This window comes from Drosophila innubila (assembly GCF_004354385.1).
Source record: "Drosophila innubila isolate TH190305 chromosome 2R unlocalized genomic scaffold, UK_Dinn_1.0 1_C_2R, whole genome shotgun sequence".
NCBI lineage: Eukaryota > Metazoa > Arthropoda > Insecta > Diptera > Drosophilidae > Drosophila > Drosophila innubila.
The window spans coordinates 692538-710062 of NW_022995374.1; the positions used below are offsets into that span (position 1 = coordinate 692538).

The 17525-nt window shown below is 31.8% G+C and overlaps 2 protein-coding genes across 3 annotated transcripts; both read right to left on the minus strand.

The window, feature by feature from the left end:
• Nucleotides 1–374: 374 nt before the first annotated feature.
• LOC117783040 (V-type proton ATPase subunit C) lies at nucleotides 375–17282 on the minus strand. Of its 2 annotated transcripts, none has more exons than XM_034620199.1 (9): nucleotides 17111–17282; nucleotides 11420–11565; nucleotides 10678–10831; nucleotides 3694–3880; nucleotides 3374–3472; nucleotides 1504–1759; nucleotides 1346–1443; nucleotides 779–917; nucleotides 375–714 (listed from the first exon to the last, which is right to left on the minus strand). In XM_034620199.1, the coding sequence occupies exons 2-9, from the start codon at nucleotides 11552–11554 to the stop codon at nucleotides 616–618; spliced, it is 1167 nt and encodes a 388-aa protein (XP_034476090.1). In that variant the 5' UTR covers nucleotides 11555–11565; nucleotides 17111–17282; the 3' UTR covers nucleotides 375–615. The 2 variants fall into 2 exon arrangements, with proteins under 2 accessions (XP_034476090.1, XP_034476089.1); XM_034620198.1 differs by having other exon boundaries at nucleotides 11420–11562; nucleotides 17111–17281.
• Nucleotides 4895–7688, minus strand: LOC117783039 (V-type proton ATPase subunit C-like). Its single transcript, XM_034620197.1, has 2 exons — nucleotides 6482–7688; nucleotides 4895–5676 (listed from the first exon to the last, which is right to left on the minus strand). The coding sequence occupies exons 1-2, from the start codon at nucleotides 7579–7581 to the stop codon at nucleotides 5571–5573; spliced, it is 1206 nt and encodes a 401-aa protein (XP_034476088.1). The 5' UTR covers nucleotides 7582–7688; the 3' UTR covers nucleotides 4895–5570.
• Nucleotides 17283–17525: the final 243 nt, after the last annotated feature.

Genomic DNA, 17525 nt, shown 5'->3' on the forward strand with positions numbered 1-17525 from the left:
CATTCATTCATCCATCAACTAAATATGAACAAAGCACAATTATTGTTTCTAAACAAAACAAAGAGAAAAAATAATAGCAGTAAAAATAAAAAACACAAAATACTGTTTACAATTGAAGCAGAACAATAATGGAAAAATAAAAGCTTTAATACAGAAACATAGAATAATTATTTATATGTATATATAAAACTTTAAGGGACGCGATTTGAATTTTCTTTTTAATTTTGTTTTGCTTCTTTTTAGTTAAGTTTGCTTATTATTTTTGAAAGTAAGTTAAACTTGAAACGGAATTCTGTGAACGTGTAACATAAATAACAACAATAATTATATAACAATGACTAAAATTATTTATATAGTAAACTATTAATTTTTGCGTGTTATTTGCGTGGCAACGGTTTTTGTTGTTTTTTTGTTTTTTGTTTGTTTATAATGAGCAGGATAGACTTGTTGGTTTTTACTACATTTTTATCAGATTTGCAGGCAGTTTTTTGGGCTGCTGCTTTCAATTCAATTTCAAATTGTTTTTTAGCTTTTTTCTTTAATATTTATATCTTGTTGTGTGGGTGTGGCGTGTGTGTGTGTATGTGTGCTAAGCAGAGGCATGAGAAAGGCCCCTTAAAGCTTTGTTTGCTCAACCATATCGATGTTCACCTTGTAGAACACATAGGGATAGTATTCGGATTGGCCAAAGCCCAAGCCGGGAATATCGACATTCTGCAAGAAAAGAAGAGGTATGTTAATTGGAATTTATTTTTAAAAAATACATGGTATTTCTTACATCAGCACTGCTGACATGTCCGCCAGCGGAGGCACCATCCAAATGGCCATAGAGCTGGTTGAGAACATCGCGCAAACGCTTCACGCTCTTCTTGTTCGGCTCTATCAATATGGCCTGGAAGTTGACCGGCAGGCCGTACCTGTAATTAACTCAAATAATTAATGCATTGCATAATAAACTTGGCAACATAACGATTAGATATTTAAAATATTCATTATTTCATTCATTTCGATTTTAATACATAAATAAAATATCTTGTAATTTATCTTTATTAAATAACAACGCTAATATGGAAATTGCTACGATTTTTACCACAATCATTGCGTTGAAAAAAAGATGTAAATCTAATTTTAATGATAATAAAAAAAATTAAGTGTTTATTCCTTGCCAGAATACGCTGGGCAAAAATATTACATCTAAGTCTTTTCCTTTTCAGTCTGCTAATTTGTTTTAGGCCTGATTCTTTTATAATTGGAAACTTTAATTTGCAATTATCGCTTCCGCGAAAATTGAGTTGTCGATATTTCGATATATTTTTACATCACTAGTAAAATGTAAGGAACCCACCTAAGCACGGATTCCACAAACACGCGCAGCGCCTTCACATGGATCAAGGCACAGAATGCCTCGCTGAAGTTCACCTTCAGCCAGCGCACCAAAGGACCCTGAAAATGGCAACATATATAGTAATTACATACTCTTAGCTAGTTAGTTAGTATACATACAAACTGCTTCTTCTTGTCGGTCATCAGTTTGGTCATCTCGTTCTTTCCCGCCGCCAACTCCTCCTCGTTATAGACGAAATCACGCACTATGAACTTGCGTTCACGGGCGTGGAGCTTGAACTCCTCGGTGACCTTCTTGAAGAGCGTCACGTTGAAGAGACAGTAGTCGGAGTCCTCCTTGATGAGCTGCGACGAGCGTGGTACAATCATGTCCGTGATTTTCTCATAATTGGCTAACCAATCGTTGGCCATGACTCTAAAAAAGCAAATAAAAACATAAAAAAATATTATTAAAAGTAAAAGATTGAGATTTTAAAATATTCAATTTTCGAAATTTCAAAGGGGGGACCCTTAGCATCGAAATCAGCAGCCAGATCTAGAGGTGAAATATTTTTTGAACGAATTTAATAAAATTTGAATGCAGAATGAATTAAGAGACCAAACCATGATCAAAATGACATTTAGCTTGAAAATCGGTCGAGTTTTAGCAAAATAATGAGAGATTTAAGTTTTTGAAAAAATGTCAAGGGGTATGTATGGAAAATTGGATGTTAGATGGCTTAGGATCGAAAAAATATCAAATTATCTAAATGAAAAAAATTTAAGTGCAGAATCAATTAAGAGGCCAAATGATGATCAAAATGACAATCCGCTTGAAAATCGGATAATTTTTGATAAAGTTATGAGAGATCAAAATTTTTGAAAAAATGTTAAGGGGTATTTATGGAAAATTGGATGATAGACGGCTTGGTGGTCGAAAAATAGCAATTTTTCTAGATGAAAAAAATTTAAATGCAGGATCAATTTAGAGGCCAAATGATGATCAAAATGACAATCCGCTTGAAAATCGGATAATTTTTGATAAAGTTATGAGAGATCAAAATTTTTGAAAAAATGTCAAGGGGTATGTATGGAAAATTGGATGATAGATGGCTTGGTGGTCGAAAAATAGCAAATTTTCTAGATGAAAAAAATTTAAATGCAGAATCAATTTAGAGGCCAAATCATGATCAAAATGACATTCCGCTTGAAATTCGGTTGAGTTTTGACAAAGTTATGATAGATCGAAGTTTTCGAAAAAATGTCAAGGGGTATGTATGGAAAATTGGATGTTAGATGGCTTAGGATCGAAAAAATATCAAATTATCTAACTGAAAAAAATTTAAGTGCAGAATCAATTAAGAGGCCAAATGATGATCAAAATGACAATCCGCTTGAAAATCGGATAATTTTTGATAAAGTTATGAGAGATCAAAATTTTTGAAAAAATGTCAAGGGGTATGTATGGAAAATTGGATGATAGATGGCTTGGTGGTCGAAAAATAGCAAATTTTCTAGATGAAAAAAATTTAAATGCAGAATCAATTTAGAGGCCAAATCATGATCAAAATGACATTCCGCTTGAAATTCGGTTGAGTTTTGACAAAGTTATGATAGATCGAAGTTTTCGAAAAAATGTCAAGGGGTATGTATGGAAAATTGGATGATAGATGGCTTGGTGGTCGAAAAATAGCAAATTTTCTAGATGAAAATAATTTAAATGCAGAATCAATTTAGAGGAAAAATCATGATCAAAATGACAATCCGCCTGAAAATCTGATATTTTTTGATGAAGTTATGAGAGATCAAAGTGTTCGAAAAAATGTCAAGGGGTATGTATGGAAAATTGGATGATAGATGGCTTGGTGGTCGTCTTTGGTTCTAAAAAGGTTATGAAATTTTGAATTTGGTCAGACTTTGGATCCAGCAACTTATCAAGTCAAAATATTTCTTCAATATGACTTTATAACTAGCAATATTTTTGTGCAAGTTAGTGACATGATCTAAGTCGAATGACATAAGCCGTTGGAGAATGAGTATTCCTACTTACTTTGGCACAATCACCAGGAGCGTGGTCAAGTACTCCGAGTCCAGAATAAAGTGCTCCTTCTTAACCAAATCCGCAAGGTTGCGTGTTAACAAACTGCCACTAAAATAGTAGGAGAATGCGTGTGTTAAGTCATTTAATTAATACAATTAGCTAACTAACTATTTTATGACTACACTTCTATTTATTGGACGAGAGAAAAACCTTAATTTTTAGACCTCCGTCTTAAAATTTATTTATTTAAAATTTATGTTGTCGGAAACTTTATTTTATATTTTTCTTAAAAAAATGTTTTAAATAGAAATTGAAGGTTAGATGCTTACGTTTTCTTCTTTTCCAAATTCTGCAAATTGCCCTTGAGGTTGTTGTAAGCCTGCGATTTCGTCTTCAAATCGCCATCAATTTGACCGATTTGCTTTGAAATTATATCGGCAATATTTCGGAGCGATTGCTTAATTGGATATTTGGCCATGTCCCATTGGAAACGCGTTAAATACTGCGGCAGTTCGGCTATATAAATCGATCAAGAAAGAATTACATGATTAGATAGGGAATTTCAAATGTTTATCATTTTATTTCAAGACTATATTTTATTGACAAACAAATATTTTAATAAAAAAAAATATAAATAATAAATATGCTGTAATTAATCTAAGACTCTTTTTTAGTATAAAACAAATGTAAATCATAACAACAAAGTATGTTAATAAATATTGCACTTTAGATAAGAAATAAAGACACAAACACAATTAGAATAAACACACACATTCATACAAATTTCACACACACACACATATACATATAAGGAAATTGAAAATCAATTACATTTACATAAGCAGCTAAACTTGCAGAATTCAATATATACATTACATTATTTTTAGCAATTAACTAAGTGGAATTAGCTAAGCAAATAATAAAAATTATTACAATAATTTTAGAAGCATGTGAGTACTTAATATAGCTTCATTTCTATTAAAAATTCTTATCTAAACATATGATAAGAATTAATATAGCACAGCAATTAATTTAAATTATTTTATTTCAATTGGTTAATTAATTTCAGGGATTAAAGAAAAAGAAGTAAAAAATAATTATTATATTTATATTTATAAAAATTTTAAGTCAGTTGTTTTACGATTTTTAAAGAAAAATTGAAATTTGATTATTATTTTAGAAATTTATTGAAACAAGGCGCTAAACGAAAACGACAACGAATTTTCGATGCACTACAAATTCTACAAGTCAGTTAATGTTAAATGGGGTCTTAAACTACTAAAAGAACTGTATTAGAAAATATATTGTGAATGGCATAATTAACGGTAGGATTAACGAGTACCTTTCGTAATAACATTTTAAACGGCACAAAATGTTAGCAGATTTATACATATTTATGTATAGTGTTTAATATAAAATTATAATTAAATTTATGCTTATACACTTGATGGCAAATAAAAAATTCAAATAAAACCAATTCAGCTTCTTAAAAACATAAATAAATTAAAAAATAAAACATCAGTGTGTGTGTGTGTGTGTATTGTTTTATTTAGCGTATTTAGCATAGTGGAAATCGGCGTTAATCGTGATTTATATCGCAGCAGAACAACATTTGGTGAGCAGTACACTGAAAAAACAACATATTCGCTTTTACACTGTTACAAATAATTTGGTGTATTTATAAGTTGAGAATAGAAATCAATAAAGGAGCACACATATCATTTAAATATATGTATGGATGTGTGCTCGTGTGAACTGAAACTGCAAAATAGAATAGATAATAGAATAACAATAATAGATAACAGTAGAGATCAAAATTATACTAAATAATACTTAAGACAAAGACTTGGAATTGGTATAACAAACTGTAGTTAAGGTGTACACGTATGTATAACACTTAAACCGTATAACAGTTAACCAATCCAACACGTTTCAATCAAAAGAAGCACTTCCATTTGGGATATACATTGGTAACGTGGAAATTGCTGTGGAAAAGTACATCAAGTGATTCACTAACGAAAAATAATAATAAGTAGAAAAATTAAGAAAATGAAAGTGTAACGGAACGGAAAAGCAAAGGTTTTTGAAAAATAGTTTACAATAAGAGAGAGAGAGAGAGACAGAGAGCAACGTCCAAGTGGGCCAATATACTTTTTTTTTTTTAGGTAGGATTAGATAAGTATATATGGTATAGGCCAGGCTAATGCTAACCTGGACTCAGCGGAAACTCGGGCGGCTCCGCAATATCCGTGTCGGGACTGGAACGGCCCTGGGTACTACTACTGCCACAACAACTACTCACTGGAGACGATCTATGAGTTGGTGTTAAATTAAATCCATTGTTTATATTTAATTGACTCGGTGTAGAAGAACGTTTGCTATAAATTTGATCGGCAAGAGAATTGAAGAAAGAGCGATAACTAGAGCGCGGTGGTGTGGGCGATGTCTGATGCCAAAATGTTGCTGTTGTTGTTGTTGTTGGTTTTGGTGTGCTTTTTGTGTGCATTTTGTGTAGTTCATGGGTGAATTCAGGGGTGAATTTATGAGTGTTTGAGTGTGAGTGTGGAGTAGATTTTAAGTATAACAGTGTGCATTTTGTGTAGTAATGAGTGAATTCAGTGGTGAATTCAGGGGTGAATTCATAAGTGTTTGTGTGTGTGAGTGTGTGGTAGATTGTGAGTACAACAGTGTGCATTTTGTGTGGTAATGAGTGAATTCAGGGGTGAATTCATGTGTGTTTGAAATGAAGTGAATGATTTAAAAAAAAGAAAAATACGTTATTATTGCATTTTATTGTTCATCTTCACTTAATGAAATCAAACATTTATGGATGACAGGGAGAGAGAAAGAGAGCAGGCAAAGCGGGTGCATGTTGTGTAATCATTTTTTACAGTGTATATTGTGTGTTTTGTGTGTGTGTAGATGACTGCTGACTGCATCTTTTATTTGTATAACGCCCGAGGGTATCTTTTTTTTTGCGATTTTATGATTGCGAGTAGGTATGAAGTGGGCGTGGCATTTTGGCATTTTTTCGGGTGCTTTTGGCAACTGTTCTACTACGTTTTGAAATTGATTTAATGCTGAGTTTTGGAATATTGATGATGTAGATAAAGATACCTGCACTTCTTAGAGTTACGCTTCGGTTTATTAAACCACCAATCGAATGTTTCCGACAACGATGATGCGCTATGTGGACTCTTTGGATCATCGTCCAGTTCATCATCCAAGTCCGTGTCACAGGACTTTTCCGTTGGCGATTGCAATGGCGGTGAGCTGGTGAATTCACCAGCACCACCGCCACCTGAATTCATCACTGACCCCAGCTGTAGTTGTTGCAAATGTTGTTTTGGCGACTGTTGTTGCTTTTGTTGTTGCGGTGATAGCGGTGGCGATTGGAATTGACTCAAGTGACTGCTACAGCTGCTACGAAAGCTCAGCTTGTTGTTGTGATTGTTATTGTGGCTGTTGTTGTTGTTGATGCTGCAAGTGTTGTTATTCAGCTTTTTGCTGTTAGAGCGCGACATGCTTTGCACCGAACTGCTGCTGGCTGTTGGCGCCGATGTCGAGAAATAAGCCGACGAGCATAATGTTGAGGCGGAGCTTTTTGCAGCAGCTGCAGCATTTTCAGCGGTGATTTCAGCGACACTTGCAGCACTTTCAGCGGTGATTTCAGCAGCACTTTTAGTTTTCTGCGCATTTGTGCTGCTATTAATGTTATTCATGGCTATGGCCGTCACCGTGGAGACGGCATTCAGCATTGAGGCAGCTGTCTGCGAGTAACATTCATCTGCCACAAGCGTGCTGCATGTGGCACTGGCACTAGGCAATGATGTAGGCGCATAAACGTAGCATTCATCGCAGGCACAACCAGGCGGTATCACAAAATCAAATTCATCTTGTGTTGTCGCGGAGGAGGAGCATAAATTATTCAAACTGCCATGACATGGAGGATGCAGGGATGCACTTGCTCTAGCAGATGTTGTGGCAGAGGCAGAGGCGTAGGCAGAGGCAGAGGAGGAGGTTGTTGTTGCAACTGCGGCATGCGTTGCATTTGTTGTGGTGTTGTTGTTGCATTTACCCTTTAAATCCGTGGGCAGCTGGTGATGATGATGGGTATGGTAGTGTTGGGGATTGTTTTGATGGTGCGTGTGCTGGTGCTTACGCTGGTGACGCAGGCTGAGATGCTTCAAACGCTGGTGGTGACGACATATCGGCATGCTTTCATCGGGTGGACCAGGACCTGTCACAATTCACAATTCACCGCATAGTGAATTTGTTTTCCAAAAAATCCCAATGGGTTTTGAATTTTTTTTCCGAATTTTTGTTTTTTTTTTTAGAGTTTTTTGTTTTTTTTTTTTACAGAGTAAAATAACACAAATTGTTTTAGATTTGGTTTCACAGTCAGAAATTTTGTAATATTATCAACGGAGTTGACAAAAAAAAACAATTCTTGATCAATAACTTAAAAACTATAGCATACTTTTTGGGGCTATACCAATTACTGCGATAAGACCACATACAGTCAGTCAAAAAAGTGTTTCAACAACATAAAAACTAACATCATGGTTTTTAAATTTTCAAACAATTATTTTTAAGACACTTTCTTGACTAGCCGTATGTAAAAAACACAATTCTTTTCTCAATACTCAATCATAGAAAGAAAACAAAGAAAAAAAACGATATTTATATAAACAAAAATAAGAAATAAATGAAGCCATTAACTGATATTTCAAGAAAAACAAATAATACTATATTTTTATAAGTATATATTTAAACTCATGTGTGGATTTTGTTGTTGTTGTTGTTGTCGGGAGATGTGTAAACCAATATCATAAATTATAAATGTATATATAATTTCATGAACAACAGTGGAAAGAATGTTGCAAGAAGCTATTTTTCTTCTTTTTTTGATAATGATAAATGGTACAACAATTTCGTTTTATATTTTGTGTAATAATATCATACAAATTTTTTAAAAATTTTGTACAGTGTAAAAGCGTTAGATTATTTTGATTTTGTACATTTATCGATAACACGATTCGTTGACTTTCTTTGTCAATCAACTACTGCAAATGGGTGCTAAAAAGCGAGGTAAACATGTGAATGGCAATTAACGCACACAAACAAAACACAACACAATACAGCACACACACATTGACATACACAGTGAGAAATTAACAAATGAGTTTAAAGAGGATTACAAAAATGTACATTATTATTATTAGTATAAATAATATTATCATGGTTATTATTGAATGTTTATACGCACACATTACAAAAGGCATACACACACAAACTTACAGCACACACACACACACACATACATACGACATATAAAACAAATAAATTTCAAAACCGAAAATATAACTCACATATTTTTGAGAAAGTTAACGTAAAAAAAAGAATAGAAAAAACACACGCGCTTTTTTTTTCTTTTATTCGAAAGGAAGAAATAATTATTTATATTATATATTCATATACTCTTTTCTTTATATTTACTTGTTGTTCTTTATAGAAATTCAATTTGTTTTATTATTTTCTCTTAGATAAGAATTTGTAATTGTTGATTTTTTTAAAGTTGAAAGATTTAAAAACTAACGAATTTTCAAGTTCGAATTTTGTAACATAAAATAAGATAAATCATAAGAAATTTACAACAATATTTAAGTAATTCATGTAAAATATACAAAGTGTTGTCCTTAAAGAGATTTTAGCGGTGTGGGACAAAGTATAGTATTTTTTGGGTTTGTGTATAAGTTTCGGACACTCCAGACTGTTATTTGACTACTATCATTAATAAGTCGTTTTTGTGTGTGTTTAATTTAAGGAACTTAATAAATTTTAATATTTTTTTAAACTAAGAAATACAAAATTTTATTGATTTTTATCAATGACTCTTTTTATCTGAATAATAACACATTTGATTTTAAATATAATTTAAAAATTGTAGAATTCTTGTTGAATTCTTTTCAACAAATTTTTTTTTGTGTTTTTTATTTATTAATAAAAAATCTAAAATAAAAGGTATTTTGATATGCGCATTACATTTTAATTTTATAACTGAATTTTTAACTAAAAATATTAATTTAAATGCTATTATTTTTAATTAATTTTCTTTTTGTGTTTGTTCTGTCTATAGAATATCCCATTCAAAAATAGTTTATCTTAAAATTTCCTATTCATTCAAAAAGTTTGCTCAAGTTTGATTTTTTTATAAATCTCATAGCTTGTATAAGCGATCCCCGATATTATGTTAGTTAACTATATAGCATGTGTGTGTGTGTTTGTGTGTGCATGTAGATAGATAGAATAGATATTAGAAATGTACAACAAATGCAACACAAAATTAACAACGCAAATTCTCTTCGACATTTCTTAGAAATTCTTTTTTGTGATATGTTCCAAACTTTAATTCCATTGTTGTTGTTGTATATGTTACCAAGTAGTATAAAAACATTTACATTTATTAACTTTATTAATTTTTTGTTGTTCTTTTTATTCTTTTTTTTTTATAATTTTGGTCGTGATTGATGATTTGTGCGCATGAGTTTCAAACATAAAAGTTGATCAATAAAACATAAATTGGAAACCAAAAAGAAATTAAAAGAAAAGTATAAAAAATATAACTAAAAAGATAATTGAATCAACTGAAAAAGCTAAAAAGTACATCATAGGTAAACCAAATAAAAAACCTCAAGTTTTCAGCTGAAAATCGATTAGTTTTTAAATCTATTTCGATACTGAAAAACGTATTTATGTAGATAATAAATATTTGCTGTTGAAAATACATGTAATTATGTACTTTTTGTGTTAGTCAAATTGAGGACACTGAACATTCCATATTGAGGTATTGTATCTCACCAAGGGAAGGGGTACGAGGATTGTTTTGTGGGCAAATGTATGTAGTATATATGTATTGTATTTTTATAATCATTGTGTTTCATTCTCAGCTGATTTGAATTGATTTATTTGTTGTTGTAGTTAGTACATTAAAAGTAACTTTTGTGGAAAACAATATAGGTAATTATATATCTTTTGTATAGTCAGAGCATTCCGTATTTAAGTATATATATTTGCTACCATCAGCTAAAGAAAAATCTTATAAGCAGGGATCGTATCGACTGCCCTTTTTATATTATAAATTATAAAGCATACATTTTTTTTTATTAACTTATTTATTTGCGATCCCTGCTTATAAGTAACTAAAAAAATGAGAGTGGATCTAGTTAATCACACTTAACTAAACTGAACTAAACTAAGCTGTACTAAACTAGACTAAACTGAGAGTGTTATATACAAATATTGCGACTTACTGTTGTTGGCCAAAAGGTTCTCATGGAGCTTATCGCGCTGATCCTCGAGCACTTCACCCAAATACATGGCCACCTTCCTGGTGATCTGCTCCACATACGTGTCCAGTTTTCCCAGATCATCGGACAGACCGACAAGCTGATCCAATGTTCCCACCTAAAAAAATAAAATATAATTAATTAAATAATAAATAAATTAATTTAATAAGAATAAATTAAAAACTAGTCGGAAAGGCTATAGTCGAGATACCGACCATAAAATACCCGTTACTTATTTCAATATGTATAAAAGTACTTTATAAAATTTACTATCTAATAAAAACTACTGCATACTTTTGTGTGCTTGTATTGCCTTGATTATTAATAACTTTGGTTAGCTATTACTGCCGTTCTACTTGTCCGATCTTCCTCCGATTAATTGGGATAATAGATAAAATAAATAGAAAACAGTAAAAACCATAATAAACGAATTATCTTAAAAACTGTGGGTGTGGTGGTTTTTTGCGATGTTCGGGGGCTCCAACGCCATAGTCCTTGAGATCTCGGACGGACGGACAGACGGACATAACTATTTCGACTCGGCTGTTGATGCTGATCAAGAATATATATACTTTATAGGGTCGGAGATGTCTCCTTCTCCTTGTAACATACATTCCAACGAACACAATATACCCTTTTATTTAATTTTTAAGTAGCGGGTGTAACAAAATAAATAATTTGGAATATATTAAAAAAAAAAACTTACCTTTAAATCGGGTATATGGAACTTGTAGTTACTGCATAGATTATGTTGCTTGCTGGTGAGGTTGTTCATCGTGTCGAAGGTTTGTTGGCACGTCTTGTCGCCAGGCGCCGAGATAATCCAATATTCGGACATCATTTTGATAGCTGCTTGATGGATAAAAAATAATAGTACGACTTATTAATATTAGGCTGTCAAATTATTATATTATTTTTCACAAAGTAAGTCCAAATTAGCTGCCAAATATTTTCCATTATGTAATATGAGCTTATATCGATTCATGGAAATAAATGAATAAAAACCTTTAAACGAAAACAAACACTTTGCAAATTCGCATGAAAATTTAATGATTGACCTCCAAAGCGTTGGTCATTTCAACAATATTGATGTGATCGACCCTCAGAATGCATTTCATTGGCCCTGGACTCATCGACACGTGTGTGTGTATACAGTTGGTCAAGTAAATCTTTTGACAAAGCAACTAATTCCCATGTTGAAATCAGCTAGAAAAACTGATCTTTTAGTAATTTTTGTCTTATTTTATAATAGTTATTTATGGCTCTAAAGATAAGTTAAAAAACTGCACTTTCAAAAAATAAACAAATATCATAGGATTTTCTTTGTCAAAGCAATTACTTGACTAACTGTGTGTGTGTGTTACATTGTTCTTTTTATGTCCTTTTTTCGTGCTGGGCGCCAGGCAGACAACAAAGCGCGGACACTTGGCGCCAGGGAGACTCTCTCTCTCTCTCTCTTTCTCTCTATCTCACTGTTTTTCTCTCTCTTTCCCTTTCTGTTTTTATCTCTCTCAGTCTTATCTGCTAATTTGGTAATTTGTTCGCTATGCGTATACGCAATATGCTTGCAATAATAATCATTATTTACAAATTTATTATGATTTGAATCCTAACACATAAATACGAATAAATTATTGTATCGAATTATATTTATATTTAAGATTACAGTTGAAAACAGATAAAGATATATTAAATTAAATATATTGTTATGAAGCAATAGAAAAATACGAATAGAAATTTATTCAGTAAGAGTCTGATTTTATAATATAGTATTAATATAATTAATTAATAATTCTTATTAATATTATTGTTCATATGTCTTATAATTTAACTTTTTATTTGCATTATTTAATTACGTTTTGTTGTAATCATAATCTAAGCTGTATGTCAACTGATTTTAAGTTTTATTATCGAATTGTATGTTTATATTATTTACAATTATTTATATTATATTTATAGGTTTTACTTTTCTCAACTGATTTTACTCGACGTTAATGTATATATGAATAAATACAATTGCAATACAAATACAAATTACTCCTTTATTTTTATAATTTATATCGATTTGTATGGATATATATTTTTTTAAATTTGTTTTGTTATTTTATATTTTTATTTACTTTTTATTAACACTTACAAGCCTAACAGTGTTTGCGTTTTAGCAGAATATTTAGAACCTTCTCAACTTGTAGAAGATGGAGCTTTTTGGGCATTTTTTAACTGCACTTGAACTAAAATTACACTGACTACGAAATATTTGCAGACATCATTTTTCAAAAGGAAAATCGTGCGTACTCGACGACAGCTCGACGCGAAATGAACGAAGCGACAGAGAAGTCGCAGGAACAAATGTTGCCTGTCATATTATGGCCATATGTTGTTGGCCAAGTTAGTTGTGGGTTGGTTGTTGTTGTTGCTGGTGCCGCAAAGGCGCAGTCACGAAGCAAACAACGAAAGGAACCGAAATCGATGACGATGACGAAGCAAAGACACGCAAGCCGCAAAAGCCGACAAAAACCGACAGCCTGTTCAATTTGGTAAGTGTTGTCGTTGTCCTTAGACCCTGTACCTGACAACTACAAAGTGTCTCTTTGCGTTTTCTTTTACAAATTAAGTCCAAAGAGTTGATTAAAAGTGAAAGCTTGAGATTTAACAATGAATGCAGAATGAATTTAGAGACCAAATCATGATCAACATGACATTTCATTTGAAAATCGGTTGAGTTTTAGCAAAGTTATGAGAGATCAAAGTTTTTGAAAAAATGTCAAGGTGGAAAATTGGATGATAGATGGCATAAAATCGAAAAAATATCAAATTTTCTAGATGATAAAAATATAAATGCAGAATGAATTTAGAGACCAAACCATGATCAAAATGACATTCCGTTTGAAAATCGGTTGACTTTTGAGAAAGTTGTGACAGTTTGAAGTTAATCAGACTTTGATCTGCCACCTTTACAAGTCTAAAATTTTCTTCAATTTGACATGATTTTTTACAAGAATATGAAAGCTCTCAGAATCAAGTTTAAAGTGTTGATTTATACTAATTACGATATAATGAGTTGATTAAAAGTGAAAACTTGAGATTTAAAATTTTGAATTTTTAAAATATCAAAGGGGGGACCCTTACCATCAAAACAGGCTATGATCGAGAAATGTAAAAATTTTCTAAATAAGCAAAATTTAAATACAGAATGAATTTATAGGCCAAATCATGATCAAAATGACATTCCGCTTGAAAATCGGTTAAGTTTTGATAAAGTTATGAAGGTTTGAAGTTTGTCAGATTTGGCATGACAGTAAGCACAGGGTCTATCACAGTCGAGTTGCCTCTTTCTGTGACCTTTTCTAGTAGTTGTTGTGAGGACAGTGGCGTATGAGTAATCATCAGCAGATACAAATCTAACGTTGGTCAGTTTCGTTTCGTTTTTTTGGTAGTCACTATTATTACATAACTTCATGATGGCCTTCAAAGAAAAAGAGGAATCGGTCGAATCGCTGACCATCCCCAATAATCCTTCCCTGTTCCTTCTCCATAATAATCATGACCCTGCCCATTAAAGCCGATACTCCTACTACTACATAGATTGATAACATTCAAGGCAGTGCATTGTCCTCAACCAGGAAACAAATACCAAAAACAACAACAATTACAACTACAACAATGTTAGCCTGGCAACCACTCCAAAAAAAGCAACAACAAAATGTTCCCTGTCTATTTTTAGCGTCGAAATCTAAATTGCTTTTGTACAAATCACTTGGTGAAGGCGGCAACCCTAAGAGGAGATGGGGGAGTGGCAGTTATGCTTCAATACATACATAGTTATGTATATCTACATATATATATATGGGTACATATATGTTTGTAAATTCTATGGGAACTGTGACGCATTCTGCATATCAAATTATACGTAGAAAAAGAGACGTATAGATAGAAAAACAGAGAGAGCGAAAGAGAGAGAGTGTGTCCCAAAATGAAAGCGAATGTGTTTTGTCAACAGAGTTGCCACCACTTGACTAAATAGTCTGCTTATCAGGTTAAACAACAAAACCCTAAGATCTTTGCAAACTCAATATCAAATAGAATATTAAACTCGGCATGAAATAAAAATTTAATCCAATTAAAAATAAGACAGAAAAAGAATTCTATTTTATTTAGCTCTTTATGAGAAAAAATTCTGATAGTTTTATTGGCTTTAAAAAATTTAAAATCAAAATAAGGATTGATATTAAATAAAAACTGTTGAACTATAGGAAATTTAATCCACTTTAAACTAATTTATAATATTATACATGTTTAAAAAAAACCTTCATATCATTATTTTGATATTTCATAAATCCATCAAATTTTTAAAAAATCATTTCATTAAGAGATTTGATTTCCAATAAAAACATAAGTGACTATAGGAAATTTAATGAATATTTTGTATAATTAAAAAAATAATCTTCATAGCATTTAATAATTTAAAAACTCATCAAATTCTTACAAATTCCATTTCAAATTATTACAATATTATAATCCGAATAGAACTACCGTATATTAAATTAATTATGCTACCAATTTTCTACATTATATTTGCAGCTTAAAAATGCCAAATTGGCAACGCTATTGGCCAGATAAACTGGATAACAAACAACAAACAGCCGTAAATGATGTTGACATAAAAGAGGAAGAAACAAGAAGAGCAGGAGGAAGAGGAAGAACATGTCGCCAGTCAGACTGGCCAACGGCTGTCACTAATGGGGTGTGGGGTGGAATAGAATGGGAGTATACTAAGAGTAGAAGAAGAAAAAATGGATGAAGAGGAGGAGAAAGAGGAAAGTTGCCAACACACAGGAAATTGCAATGTTCGTTGACTGGGAGGACGAAAACAAAAATAGCTAAAATAACTGTGATGATGTTATTAACATAAACACATACAGTTGGTCAAAAAAGTTGTTTGACAAAATCAATATTTACATAATTTTTTTTTTGTTTTATTTATGCTAAGAAATATAGTCAAGAACAATAAAATAAGAAATAATAATATAAAAAAAATTTATTTTTAGAAGAATAATAACATATAAATTTTTGTTTTAAATTATTGTAATACTTATTATATAATATGTTACGTATAAGTCATATTTATTAATTTTTGACTCGTTTTAAGGACCATAAACAAGTTTATTTTGTGGAAAAGAAATAGTACAATTTTTTTCATGTTGTGAAAACATTTTTTTGACTAACTGTGCATATTTACACACGTGAATTCATATCCTGTTAAATTAATTAATAATAATGTGCTGTTATAGTTTAGTGTTTAAATTGTGTGTAAACTTAGCAGCTGTTTCTTGTTTTATTGCCCAGGCAGATATAGAAATATATAAATATGTACAAACACACAAATATACAATTTGGTATTTAGTATATGTATTGTAAATAAGCATATTTGAGTGTTTGTTTCAAGTTTATATGTGGTCAAGGCAGTCAAGGTCTTTGCGGCACGCAATATTACTATTTACTATTTTATCTAGTCCTTGTGGCAATATACAAACACACAGTGAATCTAATAACTTTTTTGACAACATTTAAAATTTACAAATTAAAATCTTCTTTCGAAGCAAATATAATAAAATAAAATATTATATAAAAATAAGAAAATGTATTTAATTTCGTTAAATACATTTTACATTTTATATATTTTGTTTACACAATTATTTAATTGTAAGTAATTTCCAATTGTATGAATGCTAACCAGTTGTAAATTGATTTGAAAAAAATGTCTAACATTATTTTATTTGAATTAATAATTTATGGAGCCAAAATTTACAACTAGATAATTTGTTTACGCAGCGAGTTGTGGGGGAGGGGGGCAAGCTGGAGAGCAGCACTCAAAATAAATTAAGAGAGAGATAGAGAGAGCGAAACCGCAAATTCACCACAATCACACACACACAGACACAAACGTGGTGAATTGAGCGGTCAGTCAGCTGTTCGTGACAGTCACATGACAGCTTTTCGATCGATATTTTTCTTAGCTCACGAGTTTTACAGCTCAAAAACAATGCAAATTGAACAATTTGCAAACATATTTTGCAATATGCGGCGCACAGTTTAAGCCGCCACTTTGTTCTAACAGCATCCACAAGTTTCACAACTTTAATTCACAACATTGTGGACAATACAAAGCTGCAACAGTTTTTCAGGGTCATTTGTTTCTTTCTGCACATATACACATTCATTTATCATTTACATTAAGCATATTTTCATTATTTGCAAAGTTGTTTTATTCCCAATATATGATTTGATAACAGGTCAGCAGACCTGTGTTTTTTTTCTTTCTTTTTTTCATGCGCGCATTTGATGCGTTGTCGTTTTTTCATTCTTTTTTTTCGATTTTAGTATCGCAATCACTTACATTTAAACGGCACTGCTTAACGTCAACTCGTTGATACAAATGTTACTGCTTTAGAGTTAATTTTGTGCGTTGATAATATATGAAAATAAATCAAGCAACACGACGACCGCACCACCCACAATGCACATACGAAACGGAGCACAAGTCTCTGCCCGAAACTCAACACAAAAATGACATGAGATTTCACGTGATAAATAGTGCTGCCAACTTGTTAGAGTAAAAATAGCTGTTTCTAGCTAGAAAGCAGCTGAAAAATAGCTGATGTAGCTTAAAACTAGCCAACTTTTTAGGCACAGCTGTTTTACACATTTAGTGCTGCCAGCTTGCTTTAATAGTCATGTCGCAACAGGAAACAGGTTGGCACGCATAGTTCGCGGCCCATTTTATATATTTATCAGCCAAATTTAAATTTTTT